This window comes from Panulirus ornatus, chromosome 68 (assembly GCF_036320965.1).
Source record: "Panulirus ornatus isolate Po-2019 chromosome 68, ASM3632096v1, whole genome shotgun sequence".
NCBI classification, from domain to species: domain Eukaryota; kingdom Metazoa; phylum Arthropoda; class Malacostraca; order Decapoda; family Palinuridae; genus Panulirus; species Panulirus ornatus.
This window is the reverse complement of record NC_092291.1, coordinates 13,666,764-13,692,847: the sequence shown is the minus strand read 5'-3', so window position 1 is coordinate 13,692,847 and position 26,084 is coordinate 13,666,764. Positions and strand designations below refer to the sequence as shown.

The 26,084-nt window shown below is 37.9% G+C and overlaps 1 protein-coding gene across 10 annotated transcripts in view; it reads left to right on the top strand.

The window, feature by feature from the left end:
* The first annotated feature begins 359 nt into the window (after positions 1 to 359).
* Positions 360 to 26,084, top strand: part of LOC139747384 (sialin-like) — a 64,290-nt gene continuing 38,565 nt past the window's right edge. For 2 of the 10 annotated variants that reach the window (XM_071659658.1, XM_071659659.1), the window contains exons 1-10: positions 360 to 564; positions 1,041 to 1,272; positions 3,230 to 3,423; positions 3,990 to 4,223; positions 5,585 to 5,672; positions 8,175 to 8,401; positions 8,809 to 8,958; positions 10,938 to 11,070; positions 13,938 to 14,179; positions 14,455 to 14,581. In XM_071659658.1, the coding sequence (XP_071515759.1) occupies positions 1,050 to 1,272; positions 3,230 to 3,423; positions 3,990 to 4,223; positions 5,585 to 5,672; positions 8,175 to 8,401; positions 8,809 to 8,958; positions 10,938 to 11,070; positions 13,938 to 14,179; positions 14,455 to 14,581 (1,618 nt within the window). In that variant the 5' untranslated portion in view covers positions 360 to 564; positions 1,041 to 1,049. Of the gene's footprint in view, positions 565 to 1,040; positions 1,273 to 2,473; positions 2,587 to 3,229; positions 3,424 to 3,989; positions 4,224 to 5,584; positions 5,673 to 8,174; positions 8,402 to 8,808; positions 8,959 to 10,937; positions 11,071 to 13,937; positions 14,180 to 14,454; positions 14,582 to 22,146; positions 22,479 to 26,084 lie in introns of those variants that run through there. The other 8 variants (XM_071659663.1, XM_071659660.1, XR_011712384.1 and 5 more) reach the window with 7 other exon arrangements.

The following is a 26,084-nucleotide window of genomic DNA, read 5'->3' as shown; positions in this document are numbered from 1 at the left end:
GGTAACACAGACTGAACTAGTCATTGTAAGAATAAAGGGTTGAAAACAACATAACGTGTCCATAATTTTACTAACGTAAATTTAAAGTGCATGTTACAAAAGTAAAGAGACTAAAGTCGTCATAGATTTTGGGAATTTGCTTTTGAAGCCATACGCCATGATATACTTAGTGTATTGAATAGGAATGATATTTATGCACTACAATTACCTTGAAAAGATAAATTTTACAAGTGATCTTTGATTACTCTCTCTCTCTCTCTCTCTCTCCTCTCTCTCTCTCTCTCTCTCTCTCTCTCTCTCTCTCTCTCTCTCTCTCTCTCTCTATGCTTTGATAGTGTCACATATCGCTCCTTTATCTGACATGATAGTGGTAAGCACTGTTTATTGTTTAAATGCAGCCGGCCTCGGCTAGTAATAGTGAAAAGTGGTGATGTGAAATAGTACCGAAATACAGAAGACAGCTGAACAAATTAAATATCGTGAAATAGCAGACGGTTGCCTGTTGTTACTGCTGTCCATTAACAACATTATATAACCATACGGAGTACTTGATTATTGATAATTGTAAGTATTTTTCTCACTTGTTTTACCTGGAAAACTTTCACACAGAAGTATTCTATAACTACTCTGAAAATCTTTAAGGTGGACGACCTTTGGATGATTTGATTTTAGCAATCTTATTTCTATTAGAAAAGAATTTACTTAAATGAAACATCAAGGTCTCCTGCTGGAAAGGTAAGAATCTTTTTCGAAAAACTTCACTTCCCGTAAAGAATGCTGAAGCCGGTTTAGATATGCTTCAGGGTTTGGTATGATAGCCTCTCTAATATCAAGGATGATACAGGAATGTTTACATCATACTTGTAGTCCTACATGTTTGATAATGCAGAGGTTATTCATCCTATGCCAACCACACCGGCGCCAGTTACTTATTACGCACATCATCCGAACTCTTCACATCAACTTCGTTTTCAAAAGTATTTCATGATCATGGAACCTCAGCATGGACTAAAATTGTTCTGTTGTTCTCCCACGCACAGAATCAGTACATGACAATGGTTTACCCTGGTGGCTCTGTTCTGTCTGATATCGGCGCGACAGATGGAGTGACTCTCACGGGATCGCGTAAGAGAGTCAAGCAACTTTCTGGAGCAGTCAACGAAGCTCTAGACTATGAAGAGGAGTGTGATACAGGAAGACAGGAGGAGGGAAGCTGCAAAGTCGATACGTCACATTATCTTGGCCAGTCTGATGACGAGCAGGTTGCGGGAGGTAAGTCTAGTAATCATCATTATATTATCATATCTTAACCCACTGTTCATGGTCAAAGTATAAACTCGTTGTCCCATCTCTTCATGTAACTGATATTCTCTTCAGGTGTTTCATTGCTCATACATCCAGATTTCCTCTTCACGTAATCTGCTTGAGAGAAGTCTAAACCTGCCATTAAAGAGATATTCATGAAACTGTCTTGCATTCTGCATCCTGAGTTCCTACAGTGTTCTGTAGTCGTAAGATTATTTCCTAAACTGAAGAACTTGTCCATATGAAACGGAGTCGTTTACCATATCTTGCCTCTTTAAGTGTAGACTGACCTGGTTTGACATTGTCCAGCATGATATCTGTTAACTTTGTTGAGGGAGATATCCAAGAGGAGCGGGGTGTGGAGGTAACCCTCCCCCAGAGCTATACGATATACTAAATCAATATATATATATATATATATATATATATATATATATATATATATATATATATATATATATATATATATATATATATATATGATCATTTCAGATATTTATCTAGATTATTACTGGAATCACCACTGTCAGTTTCACCTTCACAAAACACTGACATGTTTAAAATGAAATTACCCTTTCATTTAAAAGCATATTGATTAATTCTATTGAACAAGACTTATTTGATAAATAATATCAGCTGTTTTATACCATGATATACACAGATATATCAATAAAAAACTGGTCGCCGTTATCATGATAATCTAATCTCGACTAAGAGATTGTATTTATCATCCGAATAATTCAAACACATGTTCAAGAACATACAGTTTGTTCTCAGTACATAAGAACACAAAGATCTCTTTTGTATCTTGTATGTACCCAATCAATGGTTGAAAAAGAAGAGTATTTTACTTTTTCCGCATGAGCCAAAAAATATAGTATTTCGGTTACGCACAGATAAGGTTAAAGTTGGCGTTATATTAGCACTTGTTGTGTACATTTAACGTCGCCATTTTTGATTATTTTAGGTCGATTTCGGGATCCATCGAATAAAAGAAAATAATTAATCTTGCTCGCATAAGTTTTCAGTTTTGTTACTCAAGATCTATACTCGTGGGTGCAAATTTTCCCTTTCATAAAATAGATGATCGTTCAAAATGATTAATGTTGTATCCATGATGTACCTTTATTTAAAATCTTTAAAAACTAAATATCAAATTTATTATATTAGCCTTGAGGAGCTTGAAAACAACTCATTTGATTTATTTACATTTACGCCACGTTGGCACCCTAGACGTGGGTTGCCCTACCCGCGCAAGGTTCCACTCCACATTATGAGCAAGTAAGTTAGTAGACTGCAGCCTTATATATGTATTTAGGGTCTCATTGTTATTTGTGGGACAGTAAACACTAATTTGCCTGTTTATGTAAATGAAATGACTGGCCTCTTATTTCTAATTCATGTGTGACTGCATAATAGAATTAGGGGATTCAGGAAATTGACGAAAGGAATGTTAGTGTGGCTCCTCCTTAAGTAAAATCCAACTTAATGTTACCAACAGTCTCTTATGCTTCCATACTATAGGAGATTTCCTTTTAACTTTACGTAATGAGCTACAGATCGGTGCTCATAGTAAATTTCGAAACCCGAAAATCAACAATTGATTATGGTGGCAAGGCTTTTCTGTCAATGATTCGTAAGATTCGTGTCTTAGGCTTGTGGATCTGAAAATATAAATCAGAATGATATTAACAATTACATTTTCGATTGATGAGACTAAAGAGGCATATGAGGTAACATTTTTTCAAATAAAGTTCTCAATCTGAAACTAATCAGAAGTTAATTAAACTCATGATTATTTATCAGATGTTTGCTATAAACTTAAATTATTCCCGGGAGAAAGGCTGAGCTGTTAGAGACGAGAGGGATGTAGAAACAGGTTGGAACAGAAAACGTTACTTGCAACACTGGTTATCTGTTCTAGGGGTTTCCTGCTGGGGTGCCCGGCATACCCTGGGGCTCCTGGGGTTCTTAGGAAGCTCGGTGCTCTACCTGACGCGGGTCAGCCTCTCTATCACCATCGTATCCATGGTGGGCACGGCACCCAATAACAACCACACCAACAACCTCACCGACGTCTGCCAATCCCGCTACAATTACTCAAACGATGATGTTCTGGTGAGTGTCTTCGCCTACGTCGCGTCTAGCTCGGTGTCCCACCTCCTCTCTCTCACCTGCTGTAGTGTCTACCTGTGTCTCACATTTGCTATAGTGTCCACCTCTGTCTCTCACCTGCTATAGTGTCCACCTGTGTCTCACTTGCAGTAGTGTCCACCTGTGTCTCACTTGTAGTAGTGTCCACCTGTGTCTCACTTGTAATAGTGTCCGCTTGTGTCTTACTTGCTTTAGTGTTCACCTGTAGCAATGTCCATCAGTGTCTTACTTGCTGTTGTTTCCATCCATGTCTTACCTGTTACAGGATGGAAACCCTACCCTGCCTGTACTGCCACCTGCTGACCCCTACCCTACCTTCACAACTTCCTTGTCCTGCCCTGTCTTCACCACCACCTGGTCACCCATGCCCCATCTCCCATCCTCACCATCACCTGCTGGGCCTGCCCTGCCCTCACCACCACTTTTTGATCCTTGTTTCACTCTTATAACCATCTGCTGATTCCTGCCCCACCCTCAGTACCATCTGCTAACCCGAGATCTGCTCTAACTCTTGCCATTCTCACCACCAGGAAGGAGACTTTGACTGGGATGGGAAGACTCAAGGACTGGTGTTGGGCGCCTTTTTCTATGGTTACTCTACAAGCAACTTGTTGGGTGGACGCGTTGCTGAGTTCCTTGGAGGGCGAATAGTGTTTGGTCTAGGTGTGGTGATCTCTTCATTCCTATCGCTTCTCTCCCCTCTATGTGTTTCCATCTCCAAGGAGCTTTTCATCACACTAAGGGTTCTGGAGGGTGTAGCACAAGTGAGTTTCTTGAATGCTGTGTACAAGTGCCATTGTCATGTGTTAAGTCCACACAGTTTTACTTGTGAGTTGTGTTGCACAGATGGGCTTAGGTTTGTCACACAGGTTCCATTCAGAAGTTGTGTAAACCCTTTGTGGCTTACCAGAGTGTGATAGGCAAATATGACTTTCACATATGTTGTATAAGTGAGATTTGGAGCAGAATCTTGCATGAGCTGCTCGTGTGCAGCTGATAAGACTTGTGTGCAACACATGGGAGAGACCCAGGTGGCCACAAAGATAAGGCTCTTAAGTCAGTATACAGATGAGAGTGTGGCAAATTACACACATGAAAGCCTCGTGCATGTCTCAAAGGTAAAAGCGTGTAAGTCATGCATGTGAGCTATGGGTCTGGCATAATGTATGTCACATGACATTTACTCCCTACAATATCAAACTGACATAAAAACAGTAAACCAACTAAATGTTCGCAAACCACTTACTGGTACTGGATTTGGACAAGTAATTCATCTGCTTTCACCCAGAATTCTGCCTCACATGTAGTCTTCCACCTTCTCAAAAGCAAACATAACAATTGCAGACTACCCAGTTTGTGCTCTTAGAACAATCTCTTGGTGCCTAGGTACCACAAACACTCAACTCCTACTCTGTAAAACAAAAGTCTTCCCAATACAATTCCACCTCAACATGCTCAGCACTCAGTTCTGTGTAACAAAACTAGACCCCTCCCATCTAAACTACTCCATTACTAACCACCATCCCCCTGGTGATGATAAAAAGCTAACCCCTTCGTCAAACTGCAGCAACCTCAGCTCATAGATTCCCCCACCCCAAAAGACATAAATAACACAGATAAAACACAAATGCTGAGATAACCTTCAAGTGCAAAACATCTTCCCTCCCAGCTCAATCTTAAACTCCTTCCCACCAGACATTCACCCTTCAGAAGTGACATTCCCCAGACAAGCATAAGTCTCACCTTACATGTGTTTTGGACATCACCCATCCATGCAACACTGTAAAACCATTACAACATATCTTAAGGCCCTTCATGTCCATGATGGAATTATGACAAAAGACACATAGATGCACACACTTCAATACACTGTATGACCCATTGTCCTAACCAGTGAATGTGGCCTTCTTCCTGAGCTCTGCAGGAGTCCATAAAGATGGAAGGGACTCCTGTGGTAAAAAGTAATTATATCTGTACTTTTGTGATATTACATACAAGTCCCTTGATCTGTTATGTCTTTTATGATTTGTTTGATGTTTGATCATTTCTCACAAACATGACATGTTACATTATACTGTATAATGAATCTCACATATGTTTCTTGACCTGTGACCAATATTCACAGGGAGTTACCTTCCCGTCCCTGCACTTTATGATGTCGGGGTGGATTCCGCCTAAGGACAAGGCAAAGTTCTGCAGTTTTGTCTTATCTGGTAAGTTGTTTAGGGATGATGGGGCTAAGGGAAGGAGGAAGCCACCCTATAATTTGGGAAATGCATGAAGGCATCCTCCATTAGAGACCCAGTTGAAAGTAATATTTTATGAATGTCCTCAGTTCTTTTCGCTTCCCAGAAAATATTTTGCACTTTTGGATGCAGTATTGATCTGTTTGTTATGAAGAACATCATCTAGATAAACAAGACAAGATTTTCATAGTCTTAACATTAATTCATTTGCTTAGCTCACCATATACATGAATGCTAATTCTGAAAGTTTTTCATGTGAGGGAGGAACCTTTGATATAGTATAGCGCATAGAGGCTGTTAGTGGTGTCCATGGGCAGTGCACTTATGGGGTCAAGGGACAAGGGCCCAGTCTGTTCCCAGCCTTACAATACTGAGTGGGGAAAGATAACAGTCTGGGTGTGTTTAAGAAATTTTAGATAGCATAACAATATTTTCAGCTTTGATGAAGTGTACTGCAAGGCAGGCAGTGCTGGTGTTCTCAGGAAGGTTTTGGTTTCATGTGTGGCAGGGTGGCGATGGAAATGGATGAGGGCAGCAAGTATGAATATGTACATGTGTATCTACATGTATGTCTGTGTATGCATATGTAGGTATACATTGAAATGTATTGGTATGTATATGTGCATGTGGGCATGTATGTATATACATGTGTATGTGGGTGGGTTGGGCCTTTCTTTTGTCTGTTTCTTTGCGCTACCTTGCTAACACAGGAGACAGCGACAAAGTAAGTAAATAAATAAAGTATATATATTTTTGTTATTATACTTTATCGCCGTCTCCCGTGCTAGTGAGTTAGCGCAAGGAAACAGATGAAAGAATGGCCTAACCCACCCATATACACATGTATATACATAAACGCCCACACATGCACAAATACATGCCTATACATTTCAACGTAAACATACAGATACATACACAGACATATACATATTTACACATGTACATATTCATACTTGCTGCCTTCATCCATTCCCATCGCCACCCCGCCACACATGAAATGGCATCCCCCTCCCCTCACATGCACTCGAGGTAGTGCTAGGAAAAGACAACAAAGGCCACATTTGTTCACACTTAGTCTGTAACTGTCATGCACCGAAACCACAGCTCCCTTTCCACATCTAGGCCCCACAAAACTTTCCATGGTTTATCCCAGATGTTTCACATGCCCTGGTTCAGTCCATTGACAGCACTTTGACCCCAGTATACCACATCGTTCCAATTCACTCTATTCCTTACATGCCTTTCACCCTCCTGTATGTTCAGGCCCCAGTCACTGAAAATCTTTTTCACTCCATCCTTCCACCTCCAATTTAGTTTCCTGCTTCTTGTTCCTTCCACACATGTATCCTCTTTGTCAGTCTTTCCTCTCTCATTCTCTCCATATGTCCAAACCATTTTCACACACCCTTTTCTGCTTTCTCAACCACATTCTTTTTATCACCACATATCTCTCTTACCCTTTCATAACTTAGTCAAACCACCTCTCACCACATATTGTCCTCAAACACCTCATTTCCAACACATCCACCCTCCCCATACAACCCTATGTTTAGCCCATGCCTTGCAACTATATGATATTGTTGGAACTACTATTCCTTCAAACATACCCATTTTTGCTAACTGAGATAATGTTCTCTCTTTCCACACATTCTTCATTGCTCCTAAAACCTTTTCACCCTCCCCCACTCTGTGACGTATTCCACTTCCATGGTTCCATTTGCTGCCAAGTCCACTCCCAGACATCTAAAACCGTTCACTTCCTCCAATTTTTCTCCATTGAAACATACATCCCAAGTTACTTGTCCTTCAATCCTGCTGAACCTATTGACCTTGCTCATTCACATTTACTCTCAACTCTATCGTTTTACTCACTTTTCCAAACTCAGCCATCAACTTATGCAGTTTCTCACTTGAATCAGCCACCAGTGCTGTATCATTGGCAAACAACACTTGACTCTTTTCCCAGACCCTCACATCCCCAACAGACTGCATACTTGTCCCTCTCTCCAAAACTCTTGCATTTACTTCCCTAACCACCCCATCCAGAAATAAATTAAACAACCATAGGGACATCACACACCCCTGTGCAGACCAACCTTCACTGGAAACAAATCACTCACCCCTCTTCCTACTCATACACAGGCCTTGCACCCTTGATAAAAACTTCTTACTGCTTCTAACAGCTTGCCTCCCACACCTTATTTTCTTAAGACCTTCCACAAAGCATCAATGTCAACCCTATCATATGCCTTCTCCAGATCCATAAATGCTACATACAAATCCATTTGTTTTTCTAAGTATTTCTCATATATACTCTTCAAAGTAAATTCCTTATCTACACATCCTCTACCACTTCTAAAACTGCATATTCTTTATGTATACATCGTATATTTATGAAATCCACTTCAAACATATAGCATAACATCTGCGTATAGTAATACTGTATCTTGTTCCATTTCTTCTGCTCAGGTATGCATTTTGGAACGATAATATCCTTGTTAGTTGGTGGTTGGCTGAGCAACATGGAATTTTTGGGCGGGTGGCCATTAGTATTTTATTTGTTTGGAACTGTTGGTGTGATCTGGGGTATTCCCTGGTTCCTTTTCGCTCACAATCTGCCTGAAGATCACCCAAGGATATCCCCCAGTGAACTCAAATACATCCTAACCAACAGGAGCTTTGTCAAGAGAAATAAGGTATTGTACAGTTCATGTAATTTTTGATCTGTTTGATTGATTATATTCATGATTATCTGCCACATCAACAAAAAATCATTGGCAGTGAGTTTCCTCATTGAAAATGATAAATAGATCTCTCCACACATTTTTAGAGATAAGTTAATGTAGTTCAAGAATACAGTATATCTTATAAAGTATATTGGTTTCACTAAGAAATGCAGACTAGTTACATCAAAGTTGGACTCCAGTAAACTTCTTTATGTTTAGGGAGGGATCAGGAGCATCCTTGATGGTTAGAACACTAGTTAGACCATAGCCTCTGGCATTGGTCTTATGGTTTTGTCTCAGTCTTCATATTTCTTCATCCTTTACCCTCTCCATTCCACTTTTTGTCTCCTTCCTACTAATTATTTCATTTCCACTAGGCAATGGCCATTCCCTGGCGTGCATTGGCAACGTCAGTACCATTTTGGACTTTAATGTTGACGTGTTATGGCTACGACTTCCAGTACCACACTCTCCTCACCGAACTGCCGACTTTCTTCAGCAACATCCTGCATTTTAACGTTAGCAGGGTGAGTGTTGACATCAGGCTTGTATGTAGCTTCTTGGTTCAGATATCCAAAAGTATGAAAGATACAACAGGATTTTGTCCTCAAAAAAATGTCCATTTTGATATTAAGCAACCCTTTTCAGTATTTCTAGAGTGAGTTTTTTATTGTTTATGTTTTATTTATATCTTAATAGGGGTAGGTATCAAATATTGTTTCAAATAATCCCAAGACAACATAAGACCATATTCAGTTCTAGAGTTTGAGATTTGGGGAACTAGGCAAATATTTTTGGGAGGTACATTAAAAATCTTTATGGCTGCATTGAACAACTGAACTTCAATTTCAGATGATCTACCTGTCAATGGTAAGGTAACTTAACAAGGTACAGCATCAATTCTAACAAATGCTTCTGTAAAGACAACCTCATTGTAACTAACAATAGGTACAGTATCTAATATGTGCTTTATTTAGAGACAGGAACACAAAACAAAATATATTTTGTGGGACAATACAAAATTTTGTGGCTATGGCCCCTGGCCATTCCACCATAGAATGTATAGCTCATGGATTTGGGTGAAACCTTCATGAATTGTTTAGAAAGATTGGTGTAATACCACATCAACTTCAGTGTGAAAACCACAGTCTTTCCCTTCTTTTCATCATTTTACACCACAGCTTACACCAGTATCTGCCCACCTTTCAGTGATCATTAATGTTAATGAAAAGGAGGAAAAGTTCTGCACCCTCATGATAATTGAATCAAATAGTAACCAATTCACTCAGTTTACAGCAAGATGGTTGTAGTTGATAGGAAAACATTTAAAGACAAAATCTGCGACAAAGCTGATAGTGATAATTTTTCCTTGAGATGCAATACCATTGTAACCATAGGCCACAAGAAGATGCTAGGCATGAACCTTTTTCAAAAGAATATGAAAAGGTGCTAGCATGAGTTTAAGGATGGTAAATGGTTGGAACAGATTAAACTACAAAAGTGTGAATCCCAGCAGTCCAAAAATGCTTTAAAAGCTATGTATGGCAAAGTTTAAGAGATAGGACCTTATAAGTGTAGAAGTCTTCCCTTTTAAGTGGGTGATTACTAATAGGTAGTTATAGAAACATTACATAGTTTTTCACATCCTCATTTCTATTTGTGGTATAGTAGGATAAGATTTTAGTGAAGGCTGGCTAATGTTACATTTGCAAAATCATTAAAGTTATCCTATACATTTCTTGATTTTTCATATAGAGTATGTATATTATTAGGTACAATAGGGTTGAGGGACAGGTTAATTGGGATGTAAGTTTGATTGGAGAAAATTGGAGGAAGTAAAGTGTCTTAGATATCTTGGAGTGAAGTTAGCAGCGGATGAAACCATTGAAGCGGGAGTGAGTCATAGGTGGGGGAGGGCAAAGGTTCTGGGAACGATGAAGAATGTGTGGAAGGAGAGAATGTTATCTCGGAGAGCAAAAATGGGTATGTTTGAAGGAATAGTAGTTCCAACAATGTTATATGGTTGCAAGGCATGAGCTCTAGATAGGGTTGTACAGAGGAGGATGGATGTGTTGGAAATGAAATGTTTGTTTGGCATATCACTTCTCTGTCATTGTTCATGCATATATGACACCATTCGGTCACGTTATACTATGAACTACACGTCAATACTGATGATATACCCAATAATGCACATTCAGGTTTCAGGGCTATATTTCAACTCAGTTTTTTAAAGAATAAGTGTTTAATATAACGAAATGCACCTATACCAGTGTCATAGGTTTAAAGTGCTTATCACAATCAGGCATACCAACCATTCCAAGGTAATTAGCAATGATTGAATCATTTTTACATCTAGTGTGGCCAGAGGCTCAATAAGTTTTTGGTAAGTGTACATGTATGCACAAAAGTGCAGACAAAAGCACAGTGAGTTAAATGTTCCTCAGATTTGATGGTGTCACCCAAAAATCAGTTGATTACATCTGAGATTCCACTCTTTTTACAGAGTGGTTTGATGTTAGCAGTGCCGTATACATTGCAGTGCTTGATGGGATTGGGGTGGGGAGCCATCGTGGACACACTTATCACCAAAAACAAAATCACTGTTGAGATGGCCAGGAAAATCTCAACAGGTTTAGGTGAGTCATGGTTCACTTAATGCAACTGCTGAGCAGTTAGCTAGCTGCGATGCATTTCACAAATGGTAGACAGATAAAGTCAATCCCAGGAGTTACCAAGAAATGAAATGTTTAGGAATGGTGCTTTGACCCATGTGAATTTGAAATGAATACCATATTTATGTCATTTTTGTAATGTATGTTCCATTCGTTGTTTTTGAGCTTCCTAGCAGTAGTATTAAGCAGTTCATAAAACTGTCATCATTGCGGCAAGTATTTCACCTTGACATATTATCCTCCAACCTGTAGCAAAATTAGGGGGTTGTGTGTGTGTGTGTGCCATTTCATGTGTGATGGTGTGGCGACGGGAATGGATGAAGGCAGCAAGTATGAATATGTACATGTGTATATATGTATATGTCTGTGTATGTATATGTATGTATACGTTGAAATGTATAGGTATGTATATGTGTGTGTGTGTGTGGGCGTGTATGTATATACATGTGTATGTGGGTGGGTTGGGCCATTCTTTCGTCTGTTTGTGTGTGTGTGTGTGTGTGTATGTGTGTGTGTGTGTGTGTGTGCCATTTCATGTGTGGTGGGGTGGCGACAGGAATGGATGAAGGCAGCAAGTATGAATATGTACATCTGTATATATGTATATGTCTGTGTATGTATATGTATGTATACGTTTAAATGTATAGGTATGTATATGTACGTGTGTGGGTGTGTATGTATATACATGTGTATGTGGGTGGGTTGGGCCATTCTTTCGTCTGTTTCCTTGCACTGCCTTGCTAGTGAGGAGACAGCAAGAAAGTATGATAAATAAAATAATATATATATATGTGTGTACATGAGTGGATGTGCCATTCTTTGTCTGTTTCCTGGCACTACCTCGCCGACGTGGGAAACAGTGATTAAGTATACTAATGATAGTAATAATTTCCTTGTGGCAATATATTGGCTCTCCTTATTGTCATCAGTGATGTCTCATGTATACTGTTATTGTGTCTGATGCATGTAATTGAAAAGTCTTCCAAATCTTCATGTCTCGTCTTGCATATGCATACAGGAGTACGCTCTCTAAATAGATTTATGCCAGTGTCTGTTTCATAATTGCTAGTGCTTAGTATTGTATGTATCAGTCAGTACCTTGCCTCATAATATTATTGTACATATTATTGCTTGGTCCTGTTTGTATCTGTGTTTAGGACTCTACATACCAGTGCATGGTCTTGTTTATACCACTATTTGGTCATATGCATACCAGCAACTGGTCTTGTCTTTAGCATTTTTTGCTCTTACATGCAAAGGAATTCAAACAGCAACATATCATTGGGTCCTTTCAAGGCTGCTTGTACTCTTCACTTCCTTCATGACCTTTACATCACTCCTTCATTGATTCAACTTCTTAATCAGCCTTCTGTGCAAGACGGTGCCTTTCTTTTTTTTAAGACAGAGCTTATTCTTTTGTTGAGACTAGAGAAGTTTGTGAGACATGACCTCTTCCCCCTAAAACTGTGCCCTCTCATTTTGGTAATTTCCCCTTTGTAAAATGTCATCCATTTCTATTTGTGTATCTATCTATATCTTGGACCCCTCAAGGGGGGTCCAAGATACAGATGGATAGGTGGTGAACTCTAGTGCTACTTGCTAGCCTTTTAGGCCTCACCCTTAAGAGGCTACTGGTAGAAGGTAACTCTTATCGCAATGTTTCCAGAGGTTCTTACCCAATGTTCTTGCCTAGTGTTCTAACCTGCTACTTCTCCCTAATGCTCCTACCCATTAGTTCTACCTAATGTTCTTACCTTTTACTTCTATCTCTTCCTCCACATGTTTTGCCAAATGGCAGGGCTAGTGGATAGTGCTCACCATAGGAAAATTTAGTCATGAAGAATGAGTTTTGTGGGTTGTGTTGTCAGGTTTTGTGTGTGACAAGGAGGGATTGTATGTTTGTGGGCAGAATGACAGCAGTCCACATGTGTATGAGACAGAAAGAAAAAAAAACATCTACCTGGGTCAGAGAAGTGCATATTAATAACCACTGAAGTGCTGGCTCACTACACAGCCATCACTAACCCTCCCAATACTCAGGTGGGTAGCAGCAACAACATAGCTCCCTTGTTGGTGGTGGCTTACTAACTACTTACTACCAAGTCATTCATTTTCTCTCTAACTTTCATTTCCAGAACTTTACAGGCCACATGCATAAGTGAGACTGGTCTGTAATTCAGTTTCTGTTCTTGTTCTCCTTTCTTATAGGTAGATACGATGTTTGCCCTTTTCCATTCTCTTCATACTTTGTCCCTCTTCAGTGATATCTTGAACAGTGTTTCAGGAGGTTTATTTAGCATGTCTGCACTCATATTCAGCTCATATGGTGATATTTTATCAGGACTGTGAACCTTGTATGGGTCAAGACCTTTTATTATTCTGTTAATGTCTTTTCTAGTTATCTCAAAGTTTTCTAAAATTTCCTCCAAATTCCATGTGATGAGTGTTGGAACTACTGTCTTCCAATATTAAAGGACTTTTGAACTTATTATTCACTTCCTTACATATCATTACAGTTTCCTGCTTAGTCCTTTGCTGATTAGCTGCTCTTTAAATGACTACTGACTCTTGATGAATTTGTGATTACTGTTTGTGTGTTATGCAGAGAATTTTACTCTTATGTTGCCATGTCTCTTAATTTAGTATGTATGTACCATATCTTTCTTCCTATGTATGTACACACACAAAGAAAATAGCCAATGCCAGGTGTGCATGTGTGTGTTTTGTGTGTGTATGCCCTCAATCCGGTATCTAGCAGTATTCAGCCTAGCTTATATGAGAACTTGAATATGGATAAGAATTCTCTGATAATGTTATTCTCTCTTATCCAGCACTATACATCCCAGCAGTTGCTCTGATTATCATGTGCTGGATAAACTGTGATGCTGATGTGGCCTTTGTGTTGATGAGCTTGGCTGTGAGTGCCAATGGGCCTAGCAGTAGTGGGTTTATGATTACTGAGCAGGATATCGCTCCTAACCTGGCTGGGTCGCTGAAGGGAATCACCAACACCCTATCTGCTGCCACTGGCTTCCTGGCTCCTGGTGTCACTGGTGTCATCATAAATGGCAAAGTCAGTCTCAATTTACCTATGAGTGTTTATTTTCCTTTCTGTTTTTGATGTTTGCGGTATAATGATAAGAAAATGAGAAATCTTAAAAGGTCATGAATTAAGAAATCTAGAATCTAAGCTTCACAATTTTATAGTTCAGATCATTACACAGATTGTTATATTTCTTAAATCAAATGTTTCCAACACATAAGTAAATCTTGAGCTAGAATTAAACAGAATTAGCTTGAGCTAGAATTAGATAAACAGAATTAAGTTTTCTTTTATTCTCACCCCAGCAAACTCTGCATGCATGGAGAACTGTATTCATCATAACAGCTGTCACCAATGTTATATGTGCCACTGTATTTACCCTGTTTGGCACTGCCAAGGTACAACCCTGGAATGAACTTAAGGATAAAGAAGGTATGTTCATAGTACTTTTCAGAATCTAACAGTGTAAAAAGTCACCCTGTAGTAACTAAATAACCTAGTTCATGGAAAGCTTGTCCTCATAAGTAAAAGTAATGTATAGAGTAATACACAGAAAAGGTGTGGAATGACTCTCAGGTTGACTATTGTACACTGTGTGACACTGATGCTAAGAAAGTTTGGCAATGAAATTATGGGTTTTCTTGGATGGAAATCTGAGAGTGGTTAAAAGAGTGACTTACTTTTCCTTTTTCTATAGAATGGAAAGGTCTTTTGAAAGTTGATTACAGTACACTAGCTTTGTATGCAATTACATAGTGCTATGCATTTCACTTCATTCAAAAAGTACAGTGAGTTTTGGTCTTAGACATTGAAATGACTTTGAGACTTAGTATAGCCACCCAGTTCTTGGTCATGAAAATGGATTTACTAGATCTGAAAAGAAGAGTTAGGGGAGGGGGAACCTCCCTGTCATGTTGAAATGACACTCATAGGGAGAAAGCCTTCATTCACCAAAATGGATTTTGTCCAACCTCTCTTTGCATATATAACATTCAAACAATGTAAAATTTGTTTAGTCATCTGTCTTATGTGACTTCAAACTTTCAAAGAGTCGGCAGTCTTCTTCGAACACTCATAAATCATTAAACAGTGTGACAAAATATGAAAGGGTGATAAAAGATTTGTGATTACTCTATGTGTTTCACACTAAAGACATGGAAAATTTATGATTGAGTTATGTTTCTTTAGGTGTGGATAAAGTGCTGGTGGTGGTTGGGACACAAGGAGGCACAGGGGTATTCGTCCCTTTTATGCATAAGTAATTTTGTAAGGAAAATGTAAAAATCTGATAAAGCTTACATCAGATTCAATAAGTGGTGCCAAATCAAGCATGAATAGAGGCACAAGCAAATACATAGACAAACAAAAAATGAAATGACATAACTTTATGAAATTGAAGATTTTTTTGACATGCAATCATGGGTCTGAAATAAAAAGACTAAGGAGAAAAAGAAAAGCCAATTTTAGTTGAAAAGATATAATTTCAGTTGAATGAAAAGATATAACTGGTTAGCATGCATAAACATATAACTCATGGGCTACATACATAATGAGTGTGTAAGTTCGCTTGGAATTATATTTATCACTGAAAGGTGTTACAAATTTTTCCAGAGGTGATTATAACTTGACAGTCTTGATAAGCCTGGGAGTCAACAGGCTTAAAGCCTTGCTAACCAACCAACTATTGACATCTGGACTAGCAATTGAGGTAATTTTTAGATTGAGCATGCACCCTTGAAAAGGCACAGACCTGAAACACATCAGACAACAGGTAATAGTTGAAGAAACCAAACTTTCTCAAAAATATAATTTCTCAAAAATATAAAATTATTTCCCAATCCACTTCAGTGGTTGTCAAGTTGCAACCTGATATTCTTAGGAGGCCCTAAAAATGAAAGAATTTGACTTTCTATAACCCTTTAATCCCAATAGATGGATATTTATGCAAGCTGAGTGATGCCTGTAAGCTGCTGTTTACATGTCAAGTTTTGCACCTCAGTTTCATGGCCATTCACTGAGCTTGGTTGATGGCTGAGGTGGCAGGGCACAATATGGTCTCTGTACAGTCAGTCGTCCTCCAGCCATGCCAGTGGGAGCACATTTTTTTGAATTTCTAGGAAGGAAATCTAACAGCTCTTGGCAATATTTAGAGGAGTAGGGAGAAGATGATCTGGGATTATAGCATCATGTGGAGAGTTACTTTATGGGCACTGACTCTTTCAGGATCAAAAGTTGAACAAGATGAGAAAGGAAAGCATTTTCTAGCAAAAGTGGAGCCAATATTGATTATAGCAAGAAAAGGTTTGTTATATACAATAAAACATGGTAATCAGTAAGCAGTATTTTACTATGTAAAATAAATGAGGAAACGTGAGTTATAACTCACTGGACGCTCAGGCAATACTCTTGCAGGCAGTACTCTTGCACTTTACAGTGAATTGTGCTGAAACCCCAAAAAATCTTCAACAGATATTACAGTGAAAATAGAGGATGAAAAATACTTCTGAAGGGATATTTTTTTATTCTTATATGAATATCTGCTGCTCCCAAAACACTTTGCCTCTGATGATCATTCTTCTCATGACCAGGTGCATAGGCACCAATAATCACCCATCTCTCTCCATCCACTTTCAGTTTTACCCATATCAGTCTAGAGTTTACTTTCTTACACTCCATCACATACTCCCACAACTGCTTCAGGAGTAGTGCTACTCCTTCCTTTGCTCTTGTCTTCTCACCATCCCTTGACTTTACTCCCAAGACATTCCCAAACCACTCTTTCCCTTTACCCTTGAGCTTTGTTTCACTCAGAGCCAAAACATCCAGGTTCCTTTCCTACAAATATACTACCCATCTCTCCTTTTTTCTCATCTTGGTTACATCTACACACATACAGACAACCCAATCTGAGCCTTCGAGGAAGTTGAACACTCCCCGTAGACTCCTTCTGTTCCCCTTTTAGAAAGTTAAAATACAAGGAGGGAAGGGTTTCTAGCCACCTGCTCCCGTCCCCTTTAGTCGCCTTCTATGACATGCGGGAATGCGTGGGAAGTATTCTTTCTCCCCTATCCCCAGGGATAAGTGAGTGTGTTAGCAGCTTTGATGCATGAGACTGGATTATAGTGATGGGTGATTTGAATGCAAAGGTGAGTAATGTGGCAGTTGGGGGAATAATTGGTGTACATGGGGTGCTCAGTGTTGTAAATGGAAATGGTGAAGAGCTTGTAGATTTGTGTGCTGAAAAAGGACTGGTGATTGGGAATACCTGGTTTAAAAAGAGATATACATAAGTATACGCATGTAAGTAGGAGAGATGGCCAGAGAGCATTATTGGATTACGTGTTAATTGATAGGTGCGTGATGTTAATGTTCTGAGAGGGGCAACTGCAGAGATGTCTGATCATTATCTTGTGGAGGCAAAGGTGAAGATTTGTAGAGGTTTTCAGAAAAGGAGAGAGAATGTTGGGGTGAAGAGAGTGGTGAGACTCACGTAAGGTGAGCTTGGAGAGGAGACTTGTGTGAGGAAGTACCATTAGAGAGTGAGTGCAGAATGGAAAAAGGTGAGAGCAAATTATGTAGGGGGAGTGGGGGAGGAATGGGATGTATTTAGGGAAGCAGTGATGGGTTGCACAAAAGATACCTGTGGCATGAGAAAGGTGGGAGATGGGCAGATTAGAAAGGGTTGTGAGTGGTGGGATGAAGAAGTAAGATTGTTTGTGAAAGGGAAGAGAGAGGCATTTGGATGATTTTTGCTTGGAAATAGTGCAAATGACTGGGGGATGTATAAAAGAAAGTGGCAGGAGGTCAAGAGAAAGGTGCAAGGGGTGAAAAAGAGGGCAAATGAGCGTTGGGGTGGAGAGTATTGTTAAATTTTAGAATAAAAAGATATTTTGGAAGGAGGTAAATAAAGTCCGTAAGAGGTAAATAAAGTCCGTAAGAGAAGAGAGCAAATGGGAACATCGGTGAAGGGGGCTAATGGGGAGGTAATAACAAGTAGTGGTGAAGTGAGAAGGAGATGGAGTGAGTATTTTGAGGGTTTGTTGAATGTGTTTGATAACAGAGTGGCAGATATAGGGTGTTTTGGTCAAGGTGGTGTGCGAAGTGAGAGGGTCAGGGAGAATGGTTTGCTAAACAGAGAAGAGATAGTAAAAGCTTTGCTGAAGATGAAAGCTGGCAAGGCGGCAGGTTTGGATGGTATTGCAGCGGAATTTATTAGAAAAGGGGGTGACTGTGTTGTTGACAGGTTGGTGAGGATATTCAGTGTATGTATGGTTCATGGTGAAGTGCCTGAGGATTGGCAGAATGCATGCATAGTGCCATTGTACAAAGGCAAAGGGGATAAAGGTGAGCGTTCAAATTGCAGAGGTATAAGTTCATTGAGTATTCCTGGGAAATTATATGGAAGGGTATTGATTGAGAGGGTGAAGGCATATACAGAGCATCAGATTGGGGAAGAGCGGTGTGGTTTCAGAAGTGGTAGAGGATGTGTGGATCAGGTGTTTGCTTTGAAGAATGTATGTGAGAAATACTCAGAAAAACAAATGAATTTGTATTTAGCATTTATGGATCTGGAGAAGGCATATGATAGAGTTGATAGAGATGCTCTGTGGAAGGTGTTAAGAGAGTATGGTGTGGGAGGTAAGTTGCTAGAAGCAGTGAAATTTTTTATTGAGGATGTAAGGCATGTGTACATGTAGGAAGAGAGGAAAGTGATTGGTTCTCAGTGAATGTTGGTTTGTGGCAGGGGTGCGTGATTTCTCCATGGTTGTTTAATTGTTTATGGATGGGGTTGTTAGGGAGGTGAATGCAAGAGTTTTGGAGAGAGGGGCAAGTATGCAGTCTGTTGTGGATGAGAGGGCTTAGGGAAGTGAGTCAGTTGTTCGCTGATGATACAGCGCTGGTGGCTGATTTGGGTGAGAAACTGCAGAAGTTGGTGATTGAGTTTGGTTAAGTGTGTGAAAGAAGAAAGCTGAGAGTAAATGTGAATAAGAGCAAGGTTATTAGGTTCAGTAGGGTTGAGGGACAAGTCAATTTTGAGGTAAGTGTGAATGGAGAAAAACTGGAGGGAGTGAAGTGTTTTAGATATCTGGGAGTGGATTTATCAGTGGATGAACCATGTAAGTGGAAGTGAGTCACAGGGTGGGGGAGGGGTGAAGGTTCTGGGAGCGTTGAAGAATGCGTGGAAGGCAAGAATGTTTTCTCGGAGAGCAAAAATGGGTATGTTTGAAGGAATAGTGGTTCCAACAATGTTATATGGTTGCAAGGCATGGGCTATAGATATGGTTGTGCAGAGGAGGATGGATGTGTTGGAAATGAGATGTTTGAGGACAATATGTGGTGTGAGGTGGTTTGATCGAGTAAGTAATGAAAGGGTAAGAGAGATGTAATAAAAAGAGTGTGGTTGAGAGAGCAAAAGAGTGTGTATTGAAATGGTTTGGTCACAGGGAGAGAATGAGTGAGGAAAGATTGAAAAAGAGGATATATGTGTCAGAGGAGGAGGGAACGAGGAGAAGTGGGAGACCAATTTGGAGGTGGAAGGATGGAGTGAAAAAGATTTTGAGCGATTGGGGCCTGAACATATAGGAGGGTGAAAGGCGTGCAAGGAATAGGGTGAATTGGAACGATATGGTATAACAGGGTGGATGTGCTGTCAATGGATTGAACCAGGGTATGTGAAGCGTCTGGGGTAAACCATGGAAAGTTTTGTGGGGCCTGGATGTGGAAAGGGGGCTGTGGTTTGGATGCATTACACATGACAGCTAGAGACTGAGTGTGAACAAATGTGGCCTTTGTTGTCTTTTCCTATTGCTACCTCATGTACGTGCGGGGCGAGGGGTGTGCCATTTCATGTGTGGTGGGGTGGCGATGGGAATGGATGAAGGCAGCAAGTATGAATATGTACATGCGTATATATGTATATGTCTGTGTTTGTGTACGTTGAAATGTATAGGTATGTATGTGTATGTGTGGGCATGTATGTATATACATGTGTATGTGGGTGGGTTGGGCCATTCTTTTGTCTGTTTCCATGCGCTACCTCACTAATGTGGGAGACAGCGACAAAGTATAATAAATAAATAAATATGAATATCTGGAAATTATAAAGTTACAAAACTTTTTTAAACAGATTGAAAAAGGTGGATTTTGAGGGTTAGATAGGATATTTTAGTTGGACATTAAGGGGTTAAATTTTCCAAGAGCTGGATAGTATGGAGGCATTTGAAATGACCTTGTAGAAAGGAGGAATAAAAATTCTTAATATGCTACTCAGGAAGGGCTTTCTTTTGTAGCATGGATGTTCTTTTCTTTTTATACTTGTTTGCTGTTTCCCACATTAATGAGTTAGTGCCAGGCACTGGTGAAGAAAGGCTGAATTTGCTCACATCCATACTCTACCTTTCAGGTGCAGTGTATTGACACTGCAGTCCCATATCTACAACCAGACCCCCTCATCCCCCTCTTTCTTTCTCTCTCTTTCTTCTTCTTTTTTATAAGCTCCTGTGATGGACAGAAGTCCACATCAAGATTAGACCTTAATTAGAATATAGAGAGGATTATGAAAGGGAAAAAGAAAAGACAAGGAAAAGTATTTAAGAATTGTGGAGGAAGAGAAAAACCCAGCTTAAAATGTGTCATTTCATAGTCATAGGGAAAGATATGAGAAGGTAAAGTGTTCTGGAATTTCGAGGTGTAGGGAAAGAAACAGTTATCAAAATGGCCCACCCTTAAGTTGCCAATGGCCACAGGTTAAACATGTGACACAGCAGCTTGCTGAGTATCACATGGTCTAGCTAGTGGTGGGGGCACTCAAGTGGCCAGCTCTTGGGAGCAAAAACCAAATTACTACCTTTAGAAAAGGGAAAGTGAATCAACATTGCAGAGTAGGGCAAAGGGGTCAGGTTTTGAAGTGCAGAGTAGGGCAAGGGGGGTCAGGTTTTGAAGTGCAGAGTAGGGCAAGGGGGTCAGGTTTTGAAGTTAGCCTGAGAAAGTTTATAAGTCGGACTGTTTTCGACTTGACTTAAAGTAAGGATGCAGAGCTAGAAGCACCCCAGGTGTTAGAGCAGTACTCTATACAACGTTGAATCAATCCTTTGTACAAGTGGAGCTGCTGTTTAGAAGAGGAGAAATTTTAACATCTAAACATGACTTCCAGTCGTTATTTATGTAACTGTATAATAATTATGATTCGTTTTGTAGGCATATATGTGGATTTTTGTTCAGGCATATTTCACATAACACATCAGTTGTTAATTTTTCTGCATACATGTATTTTTATGTTTACATAGATACATTTCACTCACACAGCCAGAACTTTACTGAGAAAAATAAATGAACAAATAATCTTATTTTCATGAAAAACACTTTTATTCAAAATTTGACTATAATAGCCAGTTGTAAATCTTTTATCAAGGTGAAATGATATATTTGCACTCTTTATGACAATCTGTTGGTGGTCATGATGTGTGATATTTCACAAGCTGTGCCCAACAGTCACCTGACTTCCCTGTATGTGCTCCTTGGAGGTGGACAGTTCAAAGAGTGGTAGTAAAACATTAGTGTGTTCAGTCTTATGTGTTTTTGTCTGTTGATTTGCAGCTCAGTTTAAGGGTTAAAGAATTTCAGCTTAATGAAAATAAAATCAAGGATTAGAAAATTCCTGATTTTTTAGACAAATAAAATTCCCTCAGAGATACAATATTTTCAAAGCTAATTCAAACAGAGGCAAGAAGGATAATGAAAATGAAATAAGCTTTTCATGATGCTACCAGCAGAATAAAGGTCTGTCATGGTTCAAATCTCAAACTGATGGTTAACTCCATAAAACAGCTGAATTTTATTTTCTTTCCATAGTACTATAAATTGAATAAGCTGAACCATTAAATCTATAATGTATAGCTACATGTAGGCAGAAATTATTTGTTTTTCCTTTATGTATAAAAATGAAGCTAATATTTAGGAGGGAGATTGAAAAATCACTCTAATGTACCATGTTACAGGGTTGAATGACTCATCAGTAGTGCCATCTTGCTGATCATCATGTCTCTCCCACTGGCCTTCTTCAAAAAACTTTGTGAAAAAACTTCATTACATCATTCTCTGCATATTCATCAATAATTACGGTATAACAGAACAAAGGAATACGCGTGTTGCTCTTATATGTTGAATTCTCCAAGCTGGTGGACTGCAGTAGTTTATAATGGACTCCAGTATCACAGTCTTTAGGCTGTGATACTGGAGGCTGGTTCATTTGTCATTGTTGTAGTTCAGTTCCTATAGTCTTCAGGTTGATGGTGTAAAAGGTAGTTCCGTCAAGTGAAATGAAAAGTTTGAAGCTCACACAGACATATACATATATATACACACACAGACATATACATATATATACACACACAGACATATACATATATATACACACACAGACATATACATATATATACACACACAGACATATACATATATATACACACACAGACATATACATATATATACACACACAGACATATACATATATATACACACACAGACATATACATATATATACACACACAGACATATACATATATATACACACACAGACATATACATATATATACACACACAGACATATACATATATATACACACACAGACATATACATATATATACACACACAGACATATACATATATATACACACACAGACATATACATATATATACACACACAGACATATACATATATATACACACACAGACATATACATATATATACACACACAGACATATACATATATATACACACACAGACATATACATATATATACACACACAGACATATACATATATATACACACACAGACATATACATATATATACACACACAGACATATACATATATATACACACACAGACATATACATATATATACACACACAGACATATACATATATATACACACACAGACATATACATATATATACACACACAGACATATACATATATATACACACACAGACATATACATATATATACACACACAGACATATACATATATATACACACACAGACATATACATATATATACACACACAGACATATACATATATATACACACACAGACATATACATATATATACACACACAGACATATACATATATATACACACACAGACATATACATATATATACACACACAGACATATACATATATATACACACACAGACATATACATATATATACACACACAGACATATACATATATATACACACACAGACATATACATATATATACACACACAGACATATACATATATATACACACACAGACATATACATATATATACACACACAGACATATACATATATATACACACACAGACATATACATATATATACACACACAGACATATACATATATATACACACACAGACATATACATATATATACACACACAGACATATACATATATATACACACACAGACATATACATATATATACACACACAGACATATACATATATATACACACACAGACATATACATATATATACACACACAGACATATACATATATATACACACACAGACATATACATATATATACACACACAGACATATACATATATATACACACACAGACATATACATATATATACACACACAGACATATACATATATATACACACACAGACATATACATATATATACACACACAGACATATACATATATATACACACACAGACATATACATATATATACACACACAGACATATACATATATATACACACACAGACATATACATATATATACACACACAGACATATACATATATATACACACACAGACATATACATATATATACACACACAGACATATACATATATATACACACACAGACATATACATATATATACACACACAGACATATACATATATATACACACACAGACATATACATATATATACACACACAGACATATACATATATATACACACACAGACATATACATATATATACACACACAGACATATACATATATATACACACACAGACATATACATATATATACACACACAGACATATACATATATATACACACACAGACATATACATATATATACACACACAGACATATACATATATATACACACACAGACATATACATATATATACACACACAGACATATACATATATATACACACACAGACATATACATATATATACACACACAGACATATACATATATATACACACACAGACATATACATATATATACACACACAGACATATACATATATATACACACACAGACATATACATATATATACACACACAGACATATACATATATATACACACACAGACATATACATATATATACACACACAGACATATACATATATATACACACACAGACATATACATATATATACACACACAGACATATACATATATATACACACACAGACATATACATATATATACACACACAGACATATACATATATATACACACACAGACATATACATATATATACACACACAGACATATACATATATATACACACACAGACATATACATATATATACACACACAGACATATACATATATATACACACACAGACATATACATATATATACACACACAGACATATACATATATATACACACACAGACATATACATATATATACACACACAGACATATACATATATATACACACACAGACATATACATATATATACACACACAGACATATACATATATATACACACACAGACATATACATATATATACACACACAGACATATACATATATATACACACACAGACATATACATATATATACACACACAGACATATACATATATATACACACACAGACATATACATATATATACACACACAGACATATACATATATATACACACACAGACATATACATATATATACACACACAGACATATACATATATATACACACACAGACATATACATATATATACACACACAGACATATACATATATATACACACACAGACATATACATATATATACACACACAGACATATACATATATATACACACACAGACATATACATATATATACACACACAGACATATACATATATATACACACACAGACATATACATATATATACACACACAGACATATACATATATATACACACACAGACATATACATATATATACACACACAGACATATACATATATATACACACACAGACATATACATATATATACACACACAGACATATACATATATATACACACACAGACATATACATATATATACACACACAGACATATACATATATATACACACACAGACATATACATATATATACACACACAGACATATACATATATATACACACACAGACATATACATATATATACACACACAGACATATACATATATATACACACACAGACATATACATATATATACACACACAGACATATACATATATATACACACACAGACATATACATATATATACACACACAGACATATACATATATATACACACACAGACATATACATATATATACACACACAGACATATACATATATATACACACACAGACATATACATATATATACACACACAGACATATACATATATATACACACACAGACATATACATATATATACATGGACATAATTCATACTGTCTGCCTTTATTCATTCCTATCGCCACCCCGCCACATGAAATAACAACCCCCTCCCCCCACATGTGCGCGAGGTAGCGCTAGGAAAAGACAACAAAGGCCATATTCGTTCACACTCAGTCTCTAGCTGTCATGTGCATTGCACTGAAACCACAGCCCCCTTTCCACATTCATTCCCACAAAACTTTCCATGGTTTACCCCAGACTCTTCACATGCCTTGGTTCAATCCATTGACAGCACATTCAACCTGTTATA